At 34.9% G+C, this 20,049-nt stretch overlaps 1 protein-coding gene across 1 annotated transcript in view; it reads left to right on the forward strand.

Moving 5' to 3' along the window:
- LOC118933551 (cation channel sperm-associated targeting subunit tau) overlaps positions 1-20,049 on the forward strand; it is an 89,602-nt gene that overhangs the window by 10,999 nt on the left and 58,554 nt on the right. Inside the window, 3 exon segments of the mRNA XM_057503692.1 lie at positions 15,041-15,127; positions 17,766-17,817; positions 19,206-19,351. Coding sequence (XP_057359675.1) covers positions 15,041-15,127; positions 17,766-17,817; positions 19,206-19,351 — 285 coding nt within the window.

Below are 20,049 nucleotides of genomic sequence, written 5' to 3' on the forward strand. Positions count from 1 at the left end.
TTTTTATTACACCTACTCTTTGAAATGTGTGCCAAACTTTGTGCTAGATACTGAGGGTCCAACACTGAGCAAGACACAGAAAAAGGACCTTCTCTCAGGAAGTTAACAGTTCGAATTGGAGACACAGTTAAAGATTATGCTTCGATTTAAGGAAATATAGAGAGGACTGTGATACAGAGCAATTGTGCTGGAAGGCAGGTTGTATTTTGTGTTTTGTTTTTTAAAATTTTTTTATTAAGGTATTATTGATATACACTCTTATGAAGGTTTCACATGAAAAAACAATGTGGTTACTACATTTATGCATATTATCAAGTCCCCACCCATACCCCAATGAAGTCACTGTCCATCAGTGTAGTAAGATGCCACAGATTCACTATTTGCCTTCTCTGTGCTACAGTTTTCCCCATGATCCCCCACGCCATGTGTACTCAACATAATATACCTCAATCCCTTTTTCCCACCTTCCCTACCCGCCCTCCCACACACCTCCCTTTGGTAACTGCTAGTTCCTTCTTGGAGTCTCTGAGTCTACTGCTATTTTGTTCCTTCAGTTTTGCTTCATTGTTATACTCCACAAATGAGGGAAATCATTTGGCACTTGTCTTTCTCCGCCTCGCTTATTTCACTGAGCATAACGTCCTCCAGCTCCATCCATGTTGTTGCAAATGGCAGGATTTGTTTCTTTCTTATGGCTGAATAATATTCCATTGTGTATATGTACCACCTCTTCTTTATCCATTCATCTACTGATGGACATTTAGGTTCTTTCCGTATCTTGGCTATTCTAAATAGTGCTGCAATAAACATAGGGGTACATATGTTTTTTTCAGTCTGAGTTGTATTCTTTGGGTAAATTCCAAGGAGTGGGATTCCCAGGTCAAATGGTATTTCTATTTTTAGTTTTTTGAGGAACCTCCATATTGCTTTCCACAATGGTTGAACTAGCTTACATTCCCACCAGCAGTGTAGGAGGTGGGAATCTCCACATCCTTGGAGGTTTCTCCACATCCTTGCCAGCATTTGTTGTTCTTAGTCTTTTAGGTGCTGGCCATCCTTACTGATGTGAGGTGATATCTCATTGTGGTTTTAATTTGCATTTCCCTAATGATTAGTGATGTGGAGCATCTTTTCATGTGTCTGTTGGCCATCTGAATTTCTTCTTTGGAGAACTGTCTCTTCATATCCTCTGCCCATTTGTTAATTGGGTTATTTGCTTTTTGGGTGATGAGACCTGTGGGTTCTTTATATATTTTGGATGTTAACCCTTATCAGATATGTCATTTTTGAATATATTCTCCTGTACTGTTGGATGCCTTTCTGTTGATGGTGTCCTTTGCTATACAGAAGCTTTTAAGTTTGATGTAGTCCCATGTGTTCATTTTTGCTTTTGTTTCCCTTGCTTGAGGAGATGCATTCAGAAAAAAGTTGCTCATATTTATATTCAGGAGATTTTTGCCTGTGTTATCTTCTAAGAGTTCTTTGGTTTCATGACTTATATTCAGGTCTTTGATCCATTTCGAGTTTACTTTTGTGTATGGGGTTAAACAATAATTCAGTTTCATTCTCTTGCATGTAGTTGTTCAGTTTTGCAACATCAGTTGTTGAAGAGGCTGTCATTTCCCCATTGTATATCCATGGCTACTTTATCGTATATTAATTGACCATATATGGTTGGGTTTATATCAGGACTCTCTAGTCTGTTCCATTGGTCTATGGGTCTGTTCTTGTGCCAGTACCAAATTGTCTTGATTACTGTGGCTTTGTAGTAGAGCTTGAAGTCAGGGAGTGTAATTCCCCCTGCTTTATTCTTCCTCCTCAGGTTTGCTTTGGCTATTTGGGGACTTCTGTGGTTCCATATGAATTTTAGAATCATTTTCTCTAGTTCGTTGAAGAATGCCATTGGTATTTTGATAGGAATTGCATAGAATCTGTAGATTGCTTTAGGCAGAATAGCCATTTTGCCAATATTAATTCTTCCTATCCATGAGCACGGGATGTGTTTCCATTTATTGGTATCTTTTTAAATTTCTCTCATGAGTGTCTTGTAGTTTTCAATGTATAGGTCTTTCACTTCCTTCATTAGTTTTATTTCTAGGTATTTTATGCTTTTTGGTGCAATAGTGAATGAAATTGTTTTCCTGATATCTCTTTCTGTTAGTTTAGTGTATAGGAGTACAACATATTTCTGTGTATTAATTTTGTATCCTGCAACATTGCCAAATTCAGATATTAGATCTAGTAGTTTTGGAGTGGGTTTTATAGGGATTTTTATGTACAATATCATGTCATCTGCAAACAGTGACAGTTTAATTTCTTTACCAATCTGGATGCCTTTTATTTCTTTGTGTTGTCTGATTGCCGTAGCAAGGATCTCCAGAACTATGTTGGATAAAAGTGGAGAGAATGGGAATCCTTGTCTTGTTCCCGATCTTAAAGGAAAGGCTTTCAGCCTCTCACTGTTCAGTATGATGTTAGCTGTGGGTTTATCATATATGGCCTTTGTTATGTTGAGGTACTTGCCCTCTATACCCATTTTGTTGAGTTTTTATCATGAATGGATGTTGAATTTTGTCTAATACTTTTTCAACATCTATGGAGATAATCATGTCGTTTTTGTCCTTTTTGTTGATGTGGTGGATGATGTTGATGGATTTTCTAATATTGTACCATCCTTGCATCTGTGGAGTAAATCGTACTTGATCATGATGGATGATCTTTTTGATATACTTTTGAATTCAGTTTGCTAATATTTTGTTGAGTGTTTTTGCAACTATGTTCATCAGGGGTATTGGTCTGTAATTTTCTTTTTTTGTGGTGTCTTTGCCTGGTTTTGGTATTTGGGTGATTCTGGCCTCATAGAATGAGTTTGGAAGTATTCCTTCCTCTTCTACTTTTGTAAAACTTTAAGGAGGATGGGTATTAGGTCTTCACTAAGTGTTTGATAAAATTCAGTGGTGAAGCCATCAGGTATAGGGGTTTTTTTCTTACATAGTTTTTTGATTACCAATTCAATTTTGTTGACTAATGGGATCAATTTTTAAAAATCATTCTGTTTCACTCTTATTTCTGTCTTGTTATTTCTTATTTGCATTTTATCCCTTTTCTTGATTAAGTTATTAGTGGTTTGTGTATTTTGTTGACTCTGTAGATCACTTTGGTAATTGATATGTTAACAGTATTGAATCTTGCTATCCACAAACATGGAATGTTTTCCATTAATTTACATTTTCTTTATTCCACTCAGGAATGTTTTGTAGTTTTCAGTATATGTCTTACATTTCTTCTGTTGAATTTATTCCTAAGTATTTTATTATTTCAATTCTGTTTTAAATATTGTGTTCCTAATTTCATTTCCAGATAGTTCATTTCCATCATATAGAAATACAATAGATTTTTGTATTTTATTCTTCTATCCTGATACTTTACTGAGCTTGCTAAATAATTCTAGTAATATGTTAGTCCATTCTGTCTTGTCATTCTTTCTCCCTTTTGGTGGGTTCTTAGGAGTTTATCTATATAGGATTGTGTCAACTGTAAATAAACACAGGTTTGCTTCTTTCTTTGAAATGTGGATACTTTTTATTTTTCTTGGCTGGTTGCTATGGATAGAACCTACAGTACAATATTGATTAAAACTAGTGAGAATGAACATTCTTGCCTTACCAGTCCCAGGGGAAAGCATTTAGTCTTTCACCATTGACTGTGATATTGAGGAAGTTCACTTCTCTTTCTAGTTTGAGGAGTTTGATTAAAAATGCATTTTGGATTTTATCAGAGACATTTTCTTCATCTGTTGAAAGGATTATGTGATTTTTGTCCTCTATTGGACACATTTATTAATATCATTTGTTACATTAATTGATTTTCAGATGGAAAGATCCCATTTGTCATGGCATATGGTTATTTTGTTATGTTGCTGGATTGGCTTATTAATACTGTGTTGAGGAATTTTGCCTCTTCATGAGGGATATTGATCTGTTGTTTTCTCATCTTGTGATGTCTGTCTGGCTTTGGTATTAATTAAATACCTCATAGAACAATTAAGGAAGTGTTCCTCTTATGTTTTTTTTTTTCCCTGAAAGAATTTGTAAAGGATTGCTGTTATTTTTTCTTAAAGTGTTTGATAGAATTCACCAGTGAAACAGTCTGGGTTTGGCTTTTCTGAGGAAGAGTTTAAATTACTAATTTAATTTCTTTACTTGTTTTAGTTCTTTTTGGATATTCTTTCTTCTTGTGTCAGTTTTAATGATTTGTGTCTTCTGGGAATTTTCCAATTCATCTAAATTGTCTAATTTGTTAGCATAAAATTGTTAATCATTGTAGTAGTTACCTTACATGGCAATAAACTTAGGGTTTTGAGATGAGATTATCTGAGTGGGCCCTAAATATAATCACAGATATCCTTACAAGAAAGAGGTTGAGGGAGATTTGGACACTCAAAAGTGAGCAGTGTGATCACCAAGGCAGAGATTGGAGTGATGCCACCATAAACCAGGAAATGCTGGCAGTCAATGGAAGCTGTTAAGATGCAAGAATGAATTCCTCCTGAGAGCCTCTAGAGGGAGTATTGCCCTGATTACTCCTCAATTTTGGCCCAGTGGTCCTGCTAGCTGCCATAACTGTTAAAGACTAAATTTTTGTTGTTTAAAGCATGAAGCTTGTGGTAATCTGTTACAGTAACCACCGGAACTAATAGAATAGTATTCCCTTACAATCCTTTTAATTTTTGTAAGATTAGTGGTAATGTCCCATTTCATTTTTTAGTTTGGTAATTTGTGACCTCTTTTTTTCTTCATCTATCTAAAGGTTTGTCAATTTTGGTGATCTTCTCATAGAATCTACCTTTAGATTCATTGATTTTTTTTCTATTTTAAAAAATCTCAATGATTTCTATTCTAATCTTAATTTCCTTCCTCCTGCTCTGGGTTTAGCTTGCCTTTATTTTTAAAATATAGGTGTTTAATGCTATCATCTTCTGCTAGCACTGCTTTAGCTGTACCCTGTAAATTTTATATTATGTTTTCATTTTTATTCAGCACATAATACTTTGTGATTTCCATTGTTTTTCTTCTTGACCTATGGCTTATTTTTCAATGTGTACTTAATTTCCAAGATTTGTGAATTTCCCAAATTTCTTTATTTATCATTTATTTATCCAAATTTCTTTGGTTACACTATCTTATCAGTGAAAATCATATGGATATCTATCAATAGATGAATGGCTAAAGAACATGTGATCCAATGAAATATCATTCAGCCATAAAAAATACTGCCATTTGCAATAACATGGTTGGACCTAGATGGTATTATGCTCAGTGAAATAAGCCAGGCAGAGAAGGACATACCATATGATTTCACTTATTTGTGGATTATAAAAACAAGGCAAAACAGACTGAATAAAACAGCAGTAGACTCATAGACACTGAGAAGTGACTGGTGGTTACTATGGAGGAGGGGTTGGGATGGGTGGTTGGGGAGGGTGAGGGGGATAAAGGGGCACAAAAATTCTGAATCATAATATAAGTTGGTCATGGGGATAATAGTATGGCATGGAGGATATAGTAAATGATTCTGTTACCTCTTTCTATGTTGACAGATAGTAACCACACTAGTCAGGGTAAGAATTTAATAATATGGGTAACTTGTATACTTAAAACCAATATAAGATTATATATCAATGATACTTCAATTAAAAAAATCATACAGGCATCTATCACCAGTATTATATATTTATTTATACATTATAATAATTTTATACATATAATTATTTATATATTATATATCTATAAAAATATAGTATTCATTATAATAATAAATATTATAGACTTATTTATACATTATATAAGTATACTGCAATTTACTATATATATTCTATAATGCACAAAGAATTAAAGGTAACAAGCAGTATTTCTAAAAATGTTTTTTAAATTCCATTTTGTTTACTAATAGTACACATCTCAGTAAGCATCACTGTTTTTGAAAAGCATGATTTAGTATTTTGTGATGTAGCAATTTTAAGGTCTGTTTCTAAGGCCAATTAATTTTTTTAATGCTGTTCTATTTGAAAAAAAACTTCAAACACTTGAAATTTCAAATGGAAAATATGTACCTTGGTTGTGCCTGGTAAATCACAGTACTGTTTTTTACTCCTATTTTGTTATGCACAGTTTTTAGTTCAAATCTGATAAGTAAAATGTCATCTCTGACTTTCTTAGTTCTGGCAAACCAGTGGAAGGCATTACATTTCTTTTTTAATTTAAAAGGAAAAACAGTCCCTAACCTGCTGAAACTCATTTGTGATATTTTTAAACAAATAAAGAAGTTGTTTATAACTTTCTAAAGTGTGATACCATAAGTTTCTAGGATGATTATAATGCATTTGCACACACACAAAATAACATTAGATGGAAATATTTCCAGTAGTTTCCAAAAGGTTCACATCTTAACATGAGTTTATTTCAAAAAGATAGTTATATTTTCACTCATAAAGATGTCACCACCTTACTCTGGACAGTTTAAGAATTATATAGTTAAAGATATTTTCTAGTTTATGTACTACTGAAAGCCCTTTGTCATCAGAAAAGGTGAGGAAATTTGGAACATTTTATCTTCTTGTAAAACCAGAGAATATGATACATCTTTATGTTTGCCAACTTTTAAAAATGCTTTACCATGAAATTTTTCATGCTCAGTTTTCGTATGTTTGTAAGGCAGTCTAAATATTCTATTTGAGGTAATGTAATTGGTCAATTTACTTAACTAGCAAACACAATACCCTGAAGCCATGAGGGCACTGATATGATGTGACCCCCTCTGAGTGTGAAACTCATGCTTTTGCTCAGAATATTTATCTGCTGCTTATAGTCAGCTATATGTGCTTACTTTCTTATTTTTAAAGAAAGTCAACAGAATTTATAGGATAATCCCTGGACCCTGCTGTGAGTGGCCTTGTTTCATGGGGACGTAACTACAGAGGGTGAAAAGCAGTCATTGCTTGCTCCTGAGTTTGGGTAGGGAAAAAGAGGATTTAAAAAGGATCTTTTTTAGAGTTAATAATTTCATGTACTGGTAGCTTGCATAGTGAATGGCAAGGTCTGAACAATTAAGTAATTTTTTTTCCCATATAGAAGAGCTGAGTTGGACAAAGAAAGATTAAAGACAAAGTTCTTTCTTCTTGGCAATTGTTTTTCTTACAATAAAAGTGTAATTGCTTTTTCGCCTATCTGTTTTCAACACCAGACTGAACTTGAAGGAACACTTAAAGCTGGAATCAGCACAATGCCAGGAATATTGTTGTGCCAGCACATTAGTAAATGTTAGTTAATGCAAGGATAGTGAGGTTTCCATTAAGGCTAGGAAGTAGTAATATCCTAGGAAAAGGTAAGTATGTAGGCCAGTGGGTTTTCAAAAACTTGGTATGGAGAAAAGTGGGTCAAAAAGGTCACTGGGAAAGAAGTGGAAAACAACGTGAGTGCACAGACTTTATAGTACAAGTGCCATGAAGGACTTCTATTCAGGGTAGGACCAAAAGTGACAGAGATGAGAGGCATAATGGAATAAACTAAAATAAAAATTCTCAGCAGGTTCAGAAGAAACTTTAGGTGGTGTCATAAAAAAGGCTTAATGAGACTAGTGTTTAGAACTTTTGTTCAAGGTTCTAGTACAATTTTGGCAAAGTTGGTTTGTTCATGGTGCTCCTGCTACAGAGAGCTCTGTCTGGATGAAGAAGGAAAGATAGTAAAATGAGGAGAGAGGTAGCATTTTTGCCAGGCTTTTAAGGATAAATTGAGCATCAGTATTCTAAGGTTTTTTCCCCCATTATTTTCCCCAACTATTATTGAATGCACATTCACCTAGACTTCCATAATAAAATTATCAAAACATTAGAAAGCTTGAAATTCCACATTAAGTACACATATAGTATGCCACAGTTTGATATTTTTGTGACAATACAGTAATTTCGCTCAGTTACCTTGAACTAAAAATGAGATCAGGTATTAAAACACTTTAAAACAGGTGCAGCAAAAACAAAATGATCCAAGATTTTTTCAGTATAACTGAAGGATTTGTTGTTACTTTAAAACAAAATTTTCAACATAACTAAGGATTTATTGTATACTTCAAAAATCAAACAAGTGATTCTTGAAAGACACGTAGAAACAAAGATTCCTGGGAAGTTAATGCTTATAAATGAGACTATTTTGATTCAAGTTCAGCAAAGGTTGGGATTAATATAATTCTCCTTTTCAGGTTAGACTTTTAATAGACTACTCCCCTCACCCTTGCCCTCCATACCCCTCCCCTTCCTTTCTCTTTACTTTTAAAATCTATAGTTAAAGTGTCTTGTAATTTTTTTAATTTTGATATCATTAATGTACAATTACTTGAACAATATTATGGTTAGTAGACTCCCCCCATTATCAAGTTCTCCCCACATACCCCATTAGGGTCACTGTCCATCAGTGTAGTAAGATGCCAGAGAATCACTACTTGTCTTCTCTGTATATACTGCCTTTCCCATGCCCCCCCCATATTATGTGTGCTAATAGTGATGCCCCATTTTTCCCCTTATCCCTCCATTTCCACCCACCCTCCCCAGTCCCTTTCCCTTTGGTAACTTAGTTCATAGTCCATTCTTGGGTTCTGTGAGTCTGCTGCTGTTTTGTTCCTTCAGTTTTTTCTTTGTTGTTATACTCCACAGATAAGTGAAATCATTTGATACTTGTCTTTCTCTGCCTGGCTTATTTCACTGAGCATAATACCCTCTAGCTCCATCCATGTTGTTGCAAATGGCAGGATTTGTTTTCTTCTTATGGCTGGATAATATTCCATTGTGTATATGTACCACATCTTCTTTATCCATTCATCTACTGATGGACATTTAGGTTGCTTCCATTTCTTGACTATTGTAAATAGTGCTGCGATAAACATAGGGGTACATATGTCTTTCTCAAACTGGGCTGCTGCATTCTTAGGGTAAATTCCTAGAAGTGGAATTCCTTGGTCAAATGGTATTTGTATATTTAGTTTTTTGAGGAACCTCCATACTGCTTTCCACAATGGTTGAACTAGTTTACATTCCCAGCAGCAGTGTAGGAGGATTCCCCTTTCTACACATCCTCAACAACATTTGTTGTTTGTCTTATGGATGTTGGCCATCCTAACTGGTGTGAGGTGATATCTCATTGTGGTTTTAATTTGCATTTCTCTGATGATTAGTGATGTGGAGCACCTTTTCATGTGTCTGTTGGCCATCTGAATTTCTTATTTAGAGAAATGTCTATCAGCTCCTCTGCCTATTTTTTAATTGGATTATTTGCTTTTTGTTTGTTGAGGTGTGTGAGCTCTTTATATAATTTGGATGTCAACTCCTTATCAGATATGTCATTAATGAATATATTCTTCCATACTGTAGGATGTCTTTTTGTTCTACTGGTGGTATCCTTTGCTGTACAGAAGCTTTTTAGTTTGATATAGTCCCACTTGTTCATTTTTGCTTTTGTTTCCCTTACCCAGGGAGATATGTTCATGAAGAAGTTGCTCATGTTTATGTCTAAGAGATTTTTGCCTATATTTTTTTCTAAGAGTTTTGTGGTCTCATGACTTACATTCAGGTCTTTGATCCATTTTGAGTTTACTTTTGTGTACGGGGTTAGACAATAATCCAGTTTCATTCTCTTACATGTAGATGTCTCGTTTTGCCAACACCAGCTGTTGAAGAGGTTGTCATTTCCCCATTGTATATCCATGGCCCCTTTATCATATATTAATTGACCATATATGCTTGAGTTTATATTCTGTTCCACTGGTCTATGGGTCTGTTCTTGTGCCAGTACCAAATTGTCTTCATTACTGTAGCTTTGTAGTAGAGCTTGAAGTCAGGGAGTGTAATTCCCCCTGCTTTATTCTTCCTTTTCAGGATTGCTTTGGCTATTCAGGGTATTTTGTCATTCCATATGAATTTTAGAACTATTTGCTCTAGTTCATTGAAGAATGCTGTAGGTATTTTGATACGGATTGCATTGAATCTGTAGATTGCTTTAGGCAAGATGGCCATTTTGACAATATTAATTCTTCCTAGCCAAGAGCATGGGATGAATTTCCATTTATTAGTGTCCTCTTTAATTTCTCTTAAGAGTGTCCCATAGTTTTCAGGGTATAGGTCTTTCACTTCCTGGGTTAGGTTTATTCCTAAGTATTTTATTCTTTTTGATGCAATTGTGAATGGACTTGTTTTCCTCATTTCTCTTTCTGCTAGTTTATTGTTAGTGTATAAGAATGCAACAGATTTCTGTGTATTAATTTTGTATCCTACAACTTTACTGAATTCAGATATTAGATCTAGTAGTTTTAGAGTGGAGTCTTTAGGGTTTTTATGTACAATATCATGTCATCTGCAAATAGTGACAGTTTAACTTCTTCTTTACCAATCTGGATTCCTTGTATTTCTTTGTTTTGTCTAATGGCTGTGGCTAGGACCTCCAGTACTATGTTGAATAACAGTGGGGAGAGTGGGCATCCCTGTCTTGTTCCCAATCACATAGGAAAAGCTTTCAGCTTCTTGCTGTTAAGTATAATGTTGGCTGTGGGTTTGTCACATATGGCCTTTATTATGTTGAGGTACTTGCCCTCTATACCCATTTTGTCGAGAGTTTTTATCATGAATGGATGTTGAATTTTGTCAAATGCTTTTTCAGCATCTATGGAGATGATCATGTGGTTTTTGTCCTTCTTTTTGTTGATGTGGTGGATGATGTTGATGGATTTTTGAATGTTGTACAATCCTTGCATCCCTGGGATGAATCCCACTTGGTCGTGGTTTATGATCCTCTTGATGTATTTTTGAATTCGGTTTACTAATATTTTGTTGAGTATTTTTGCATCTACCTTCATCAGGGATATTGGTCTGTAGTTTTCTTTTTTTGTGGTGTCTTTTCTGGTTTTGATATTTGGGTGATTCTGGCCTCATAGAATGAGTTTGGGAGTATTCCCTCCTCTTCTACTTCTTGGAAAACTTTAAGGAGGATAGGTATTAGGTCTTCACTAAATGTTTGATAAAATTCAGCAGTGAAACCATCTGGTCGTTCTTGGGTAGTTTTTTGATTACCAATTCAATTTCTTTGCTGGCGGTTGGTCTATTCAGATTTTCTGTTTCTTTATGCATCAGCCTTGGAAGGTTATATTTTTCTAGAAAGTTGTCCATTTCTTCTAGGTTATCAAGTTTGTTAGCATATAATTTTTCATAGTATTCTCTCATAATTCTTTGTATTTCTGTGTTGTCCATTGTGATTTTTCCTTTCTCATTTCTGATACTGTTTATGTGTGTAGACTCTTTTTTTTTGATAAGTCTGGCTAGGGGTTTATCTATTTTGTTTATTTTCTCAATGAACCAGCTCCTGCTGTCATTAATTCTTTTTATTGTTTTAGTCTTCTGAATTTTATTTATTTCTATTTTAATCTTTATTATGTCCCTCCTTGTATTGACTTTGGCCTCATTTGTTCTTCTAGTTTCATTAATTGTTAGTTTAGACTCTTCATTCGGGATTGTTCTTCTTTTCTGAGGTAGGCCTGTATTGCAATATATTTCCCTCTTAACATGGCCTTGGCTGCATCGCACAGATTTTGTGTTGTTGAATCATTGTTGTCATTTGTCTCCATATATTGCTTGATCTCTGTTTTTATTTGGTCATTGATCCATTGATTATTAAGCCTCCATGTGTTTGTAGGCTTTTTCATTTTCTTTGTGTAATTTATTTCTAGTTTCATACCTTTGTGATATGAGAAGCTGGTTGGTACAATTTCAATCTTTTTGAATTATACTGAGATTCTTTTTGTGGCCTAGTATATAATCTATTCTTGAAAATGTTGTGCACTTGAGAAGAATGTGTATCCTGTTACTTTTGGATGGAGTGTTCTGTAGATGTCTGTTAGGTCCATCTGTTCTAATACGTTGTTCAGTGCCTCTGTCTCTTTACTTATTTTCTGTCTGCTTGATCTATCCTTTGGAGTGAGTGGTGTGTTGAAGTCTCCTAAAATAAATTCATTGCATTCTATATCCCCCTTTAATTCTGTTAGTATTTGTTTCACATATGTAGGTGATCCTGTGTTGGGTGCATATATATTTATAACAGTTATATTCTCTTGTTGGACTGACCCCTTTATCATTACGTAATGTCCATCTTTGTCTCTTTTACTTTCTTTGTTTTGAAGTCTATTTTGTGTGATACAAGTACTGCAACTCCTGCTTTTTTTCTCCCTATTAGTTGCATGAAATATCTTTTTTCATCCCTTTACTTTCAGTCTGTGTATGTCTTTGGGTTTGAAGTGAGTCTTTTGTAGGCAGCATATAGATGGATCTTTGTTTTTAATCCAGTGACTCTATGTCTTTTGATTGGTACATTCAGACCATGTACATTTAGGGTGATTATCAATAGGTATGTACTTACTGCCATTGCAGGCTTTAGATTCATGGTTACCAAAGGTTCAAGGGTAATTCCTTTACTATCTAAAAGTCTAATTTAACTCACTTTGTGTGCTATTACAACAGAACCTAAAGGTTCTCTCTCTTTTTTTTCCTCCTTTTTCTTCTTCCTCCATTCTTTGTATGTTATGAATCATATTCTGTACTCTTTGTCTATCCCTTGGGTCACATATATTTAGCCTTAGGAATACTTCCATCTATAGTAGTCCCTCCAAAATGAACTGTAGAGGTGGTTTGTGGGGGATAAATTCTCTCAACGTTTTCTTATCTGAAAATTGTTTAATCTCTCCTTCAAATTTAAATGATAACCTTGCCGGATATAGTATTCTTGGTTAAAGACCCTTTTGCTTCATTGCATTAAATATATCTTGCCACCCTCTTCTGGCCTGTAAGGTTTCTGTTGAGAAGTCTGATAGTAGCCTGATGGATTTTCCTTTGTATGTGATCTTTTTTCTCTCTCTAGCTGCTTTTAAAAGCCTGACTTTATCCTTGATCTTTGCCATTTTAATTATTATATGTCTTGATGTTGTCTTCCTTGGGTCCCTTGTGTTGAGAGATCTGTGCACCTCCATGGCCTGAGAGACTATCTCCTTCCCCAGATTGGGGAAGTTTTCAGCAATTACCTCCTCAATGACACTTTCTATCCCTTTTTCTCTCTCCTCTTCTTCTGGTACCCCTATAATGTGAATATTGTTCTGTTTGGATTCATCACACAGTTCTCTCAATATTCTTTCATTCTTAGAGATTCTTTTTTCTCTTTGTGCCTCAGCTTCTTTGTATTCCTCTTCTCTAATTTCTATTCCATTTACCATCTCTTCTACTACATCAAATCTGCTTTTAAGTCCCTCCATTTTATGTTTCATTTTAGATATGGAATTTCTTAATGATTGAATCTCCAACTTAAATTTGTTCCTGAGTTCTTGAATATTTTTTTGTACCTCCATGAGCATGTTTATGATTTTTATTTTGAACTCTCAGGAAGATTGGTGAGTTCAGTTTCATTAGGCCCTTTTTCTGGGGTCTCTGAGATTTTGGTCTGAACCATGTTCTTTTGAACGTTTTTGACATTTCATGTTTCTGTGTGGTGCCCGCTAGTGCCCAGAAGCTCCAGTCTCTGGAGCTGCTCAGCCCCTAGAGTCAGGTTGGGGGTTGTAGGGGACCAGAGCTGGTGCCTAGGGGAGGAAAGATCTGTTTCCTGATTCCTGTCTGCGGTGCCTGTCTCCAGTGTCAGAGCCAGTGGGCCAAGCACAGGGGTGTAAGCCTCTGTGCTTTGCATCTGTAGCTGTTGTAGGCTGAGCCTCCTGGCTGGCCTGACACCAGTGCAGTGATTGCTATTTTATGAACCAGTGCCGGAAGGTGCAGCAGGCTGCATGTCACAGTGGGGGGCCTTGGAGCTGAGTAGGTAGCCATGGGGATGGGGCGCCTGAAGCTCCTCAAAGTTCCCAACCAGCTGGGCAGAGCACACCCAAATAACCTTGTCCAGCTCTCCCCTCCCCCACGCAGCAAGCTCCATGCAAACCCCACTCCTTCAGCAGCCCTCTGGCTGCTAGGAAGCCTCTGAGAACACCTGCCTTTCCCTTGTCCCAGAGCAGTCGGGTGTGGATCCCCTCCACAAATGGTCAGAATCTGTCTCTCAAGCACTCCACCTGCCTGAGCTCCCCAACATCCAGAGCACCTCCAGGACCAGGTGTTCAGCAGTCCTGGGCTTCCACTCCCTCCCTTGCTCCGTTTCTCTTCCTCCCACCGGTGAGCTGGGGTGGGGGAAGGGCTTGGGTCCCTCCTGATAAAGGCTTTCCTATGTTACCCTGTGTTCGTGAGGTCTGCTCTGTTCATGAGATCGGCATGCAGTCTGGTTCAGCCTTCTTTCTTGTTGCTGTTTTAGGGTTAGTTGTATCAATTAACTAGATTCTCATACTATCTGTGGTTTTGGGAGGAATTCTCCATCTCACTTCTCACGCCGCCATCTTTGAATCTCTCGTGTCTTGTAATTTTTAAAGGCTCACCATCATGTGCAGTTACCAGAGCCCTTAAGAACAAAGTTACATACCAGCCTATAACTATCAGTTAGTGAAGTTATTCTGGAGAAAATCACACAACCAAAAAAACAAAAGCCATCTGTTCATTGATCCATTCTAGTATACCTGTTATTCCAAAGGATTAAGTTGCAATTATAATTCCTTCAGTGGTTGATAACTTGCAAGCAGGATCACTGCCATTTATGAGATCCAGGCCCTATCCACATCAGAATAAGACTAGAATGTGGTAATGATGGTCATTTTTTGTTAGCAAGGAGAACTCACTGTTCATGTTGCTATGTGCTTGTCTCCTCTCTCATGATTCCCTTAATGATTTTAGATTTAATTGTGTACATTTTGTTTCTCTGATAACTTACTGATAAACTTATTGAGGGTAGGTAAGAGTTTTCTAGTTAATTTAATATCCTAATGCCTAGAATAATACCTGAATCTTATTAGATACTCATAATATTTATTGAAGTAATCTTATCTAGTTTTGTTTTTCTTTGCCTTCTAAAGTCTTAATTTATTGACATTGTAGATGCTGAGAAAAACTCTTATAGGGTCAGAAAGTAAAGGACTGGAAATAACACCTGGGGGACCAACTTTGGTGCCATTTGGGGATGTGGTATGTATAACTAATCCTCAATAAACCTATTCAAATACTTTTTAATTTCATATGAAGACTAGTGAATGTTTGTTATTTGGTAACCAAAAAGTATGTGTAGAAAATGGTGCTGATAACATATTCTTGGATTTTTTATTTTTATGAGTCAGAAAAGCATTCTAATAATCACTGAAATTATGAAAAATATCTTGATTCACAGGAAAAAAAAAGGTTTTCTATACTAGGGATTCCAAAATTCTAGTTACATCAGAATTACCTGAGATACTTTTTAAAAACATCAAATTCTGGGCCTCACTTAGAATCTGAGAATGGAGCCTAGGAATCAGTATTTTTATTGCACACTTCTGGTAATTGTATGTATTGTCATATTTAGGAAACTTTGAGCTACAGTTTGAAAATTAGCTCCATATCTTTCTCTCATCCAAAAAATAATAAACCCAGAAACAAAAGCAAACACACTCATCAATCATACACATACACCCAAATACTCAAGTAGGACCTAATATCTGGGCTGAGAACCAGAAAAATTTGTCTTCTCTTTTGGTTACTATAGAGAACTGTCAAATATTGTGTTACTCTTTTATGGTTGTCTTGATTTCTGAACTCTACTAGAATAGTTCATGGTGTGAGAGAGAGTTTCTCCTGTCCTTCTTCTCTAGCTTCTGCCATATACTAATACATTTTCTTGATCACAAGATACATGATAAATCTACCAACACCTTTTTGGAGGAAAAAGTAAGACTATGTTAACACACATTTTTGTTTTTACCAAATGACCATGGTGTGCATTTATCCATATAATTATTAAACATTTTATTTCCTGTATCACAATCAGAGTTGGAATATAAGCCTTCACTGTCTGAATTTAAACTGAGAAAAATTATTTGAAACTGCTCTTGGCTATTAGATATTATGTGTGTCATTAAGTTGACATACTAATTTCTGTAATCCGTACTCTTGAGTATGACTTCTACATCTTTTAGAATTGACATTTTGAAGAGTATTTTTATTTCACCCCACATCCAACTTTATAGTTTATATTTTCCTTGTTTGAATTGCATACTGCTAGACATTAAAAAGCTTTTAAAAGTCAGCTGGAAGGTTTTGACAAAGATGTTTGGCATGTGATTGATAGCTCCTCCCAATTCATGATTCATCACATCACTTTCTCTTTGAAAGTTCTGTGATTTATTCTGAGATATTTGACAATGATAACTACATCACAACCCAGAACTACTTCTGATAGTCAAATCCCATTTTCAGAAAAAAATGTGAAAATGCTGTGTCTTAGAACTGGGCACATAAAATGCTTTTGGGAACACCTTTCTGGTTGCTTTCTTTTTTTAAATGCATGTGTGAGACTGTCTTGGGGGTGAAGCTATAGACACGGTTGTTATGTCGGGCCACAGATGGGTCTCAGAATCTATAGCATCATTTATTACCCACAGTCTCTGAATGGTCTTCATTATATTTTTGACTGCTAAATCTTTTTCTGTACTTGAATAGAAATTTATTCTCTTCTATAGTTTATGACTCTATTACGTAAAAGTATAAAGAGCTATTGAAACCTGAGGAAGGTTAGGGTAGTTGCCCGTGGCTTCATGTTGAGATACTTGGCAGGCAGGCAGTGATTTATGACAGACTGTTAATGTACGGAATTATGCAATACAAAATTCTAGCTATACTTACCTGTTTTACCCTCCTCATGTACAACCCTAATTTTAAGAAATAAATAGTGATTCATGGAATCACCTTTGGCAATACCTTTTGAAATCTCTCCTGGATTATGTAATATGCATTACCCCTCTTTGAACTAGAAACATTTAACATAACATTTAATACTTATGTTTCCTTAAGAAGTACACCATGGTATTTTCTTCTTCAGGATTTCATCATTCAGGTACTGTATTTTTTAAATTAAATATTGAATGCTGACCTGTTTTTCTGTATTGTTCTAAAACCAAATCTTTAAAATTACTTACATTACATTAAAAAATTCTATTGGGCCATTTATTTTGTTTCATAATGTTTAATATAATATTGCTGTTGTGTTTAGTTTGTTTTAAAGACCAAACATGGTTAAATATATTTGCCTAATACTACATATTAGTATTTAAGTGTTCCTATATTCATTTTGTATTTGATTTTATGGTTAAACACAAGATAGAATTTTCTTTAACATTAAGAAACACTTTGTACAAGAAAGAATGAACATTTCACAGCTCCTTGGCATATTATAGTCTGTGAATGATCATTGAATGAATAAAGTGGTTTTAGGATACTAGGTAAAAAATCTTATCTGAAGCAAGGATTCAGGATGCTACATTTTATCAGTTCTCACCTAAAATAAAATAAAAATTTTTCAGAGTGATGGTTGAATTAAGTTAATAATGAACCATTCTTTTGCTTTGTATTCTTATTCATTTTAAGTTTACTTTGAACAAATCTTGTCTATTTTTCTTCTGTATTTCTGCGTTCTGGTGTTTTCTATTAACTAGGTATTTCTATTGAGAAACAATACTTAAAAAACTAACAAAGTGGAACTTTTAAAAATAGCATATAGTTTGGTGTAGAATATAATGGAAGAGAAATTAACTTTTAAAAATTAATTTCTGTGTTTTTATTTTAACTGTTACAGGTTGGCTGCCTGGCTATTCATGTAAAGAACTGCAGATATTTTACGCCTAAGAGTATCCTTTTTTTTTAAATTTAAGAACCATACTATGAACATATATCACTATTTCAGTTGTGTATTGCTGCACTACAAAACACCCCGGGACTACTGGCTTACAACATTAGCCATTTTATTCAATTACTATCTATGTATTCACTAGGTGGTACTTCCATTTTTTTTACCACAGCTGGGGCTGCAGTCACCCGGCAGTTCAGAAGGGCTAGAATATCTACAATGGCTCATTTGTGTGTCTGGTGCTAGTGAGGATGCCTGGAAAACTGGACTTTGTTGGGATGCTGAAATGGTTGGACCTTTCTTTTTTCCATTTAGGTCCAAGGACTTGTCTTTCATTGTAGGGTTTCTTTTTCTGCATTAATTTTTATTTTCATTTTTAAAATTACATTAAAATATTATTTATTGTGATCACTGAAGTTTTTGGTGTCCCCTCATATTAGCCTTCTGGTTAGTGCCTCTCTAACACTATCCTAGTCCCAGCTCTGGCCATGTGCATTGCATGTTAAAGTAGTCATGGAGCAAGGCGAGATTCAAAAGCAGAGGAAAATAAACTTCACTTTTTGATGTAGAGAATGACAAAAAGTTTTCAGCCATTTGTAATCCACCTCAATCATCATATAAGTTAAAGGAAAAATATGTATCTTTTTGGGTGATGATACTAATTTATTTCTAAGTCATAACTGTTTCTCTTAAATATTGTTTAAAGGGTTTCTTTGTCTTGGTTTCTTTAAGTAAGCTGAATACTTAGATTTATCATGGCATAAAAACAATCTCATGAAGACTTGGTATTTCCATTTTATATAGGGTGAATTATTGAAAATAATTCTGTACAAAAAGATTTTTAAAGATAATATGTTAAATCATAAAAACAGTTTGTTTTGATGCATGTAATGCTATGGATGATAAAAATAGAGACCCATATAGTATAAGTGAAGTATATAGTGAAGTGAATTAAAGAGTAGAATGCTCCTTTAAATTTTGTTGTCTTGAAATTAAAAATAATTGCCCTCAAGTGACATTTTTTAAATTTATACATAATTATTACAGAAATTTTCATCTATATATTGCAAGTGTTTAGCCACCTTTAAAAAATCAGTATGTATAAAAATTTGCAAAGGAGTTACAATGGAAATGTGAGGATAAAAGTATGAGAAGTGATCTAAGGAAGAATCTACCTTCTTTTCCTACTTACATTGCTCTAACATTAATGGGCAAAACTACATTATTTTAAAAGCCTTTTTTATTGTTAAATATGCTCTACAATTATCTTCTTCATTTATTTGATTCATTCTTGAATTGTAGATATTGAGTTGTTAATGGATTAGGTTTATAATGTGTTATTGTTCAATTATAACAAAATTTGCTTCCTAAATATCTATGTATTTTCAGTCAATTTACAGCATTACAGTAATTTGTTCATTCGCATCTCTATAAACAACGTTGTGAAATGTACAAAAACGTGTAGTTTGCTACATCAAAACAATGGCAACAGCGCTATGATTAAGTTTAATGATGTGAAGTATTTTTCTGTGCAGGTAATGTTAAAGTTCTCTTCTAGATAGAAGAATGCATTTTTATAGATTCAAATATTCTATACTAATTACATCTTTTTTTAGGGGACAAGAAAGAAAAAGAAAAGCAGTGCCTCTTTATTTGATATTTCACAATATTTTATTTGATATTCTAGTATTTTACAGTTATGGGCTATATTGGTGTTTTTTAAAATAAATAGCTGACTAAACTGCATAATAATCTTGGTGATCTTCTTCCTGAGATCTTAACTGTCTGTTGTTCTTAGTGTTTATCACAGTAAGATTTTTCTCTTATCTTGCTCTTCTTTTCCCATCTACCATCTTCCATTAGGTCTTAGTCAGTTTCGCTTCTATAACAAATTGCCATACACTGGCATTTGTTTCTCACATTTCTAGAGGCTGGGAAGCTCAAAATCAAGATCGGGTGTCTGGAGAGAGCCTGCTTCCTGGTTTCCTTCCTGATGCCTCCTCTCATTGTGTAGTGATGTGGCAGAGAGCAAAGAGAGATCTTTTTTCTTGTGTCTCTTCATATGAGGGCACTAATCCAATTCATGAAGGTTCCACCCCCATGACCTAATTACGTCCCAGACACAGACACCCCACTTACAAATACCATCACACTGGGGATGCAGGCTTTGACATACAAATTTTGAGAGGGCACAAATGTTCAGTCTAGAGCACATTCTTCATTTTTGTTCATC

This window comes from Manis pentadactyla, chromosome 6 (genome assembly GCF_030020395.1).
Source record: "Manis pentadactyla isolate mManPen7 chromosome 6, mManPen7.hap1, whole genome shotgun sequence".
NCBI classification, from domain to species: domain Eukaryota; kingdom Metazoa; phylum Chordata; class Mammalia; order Pholidota; family Manidae; genus Manis; species Manis pentadactyla.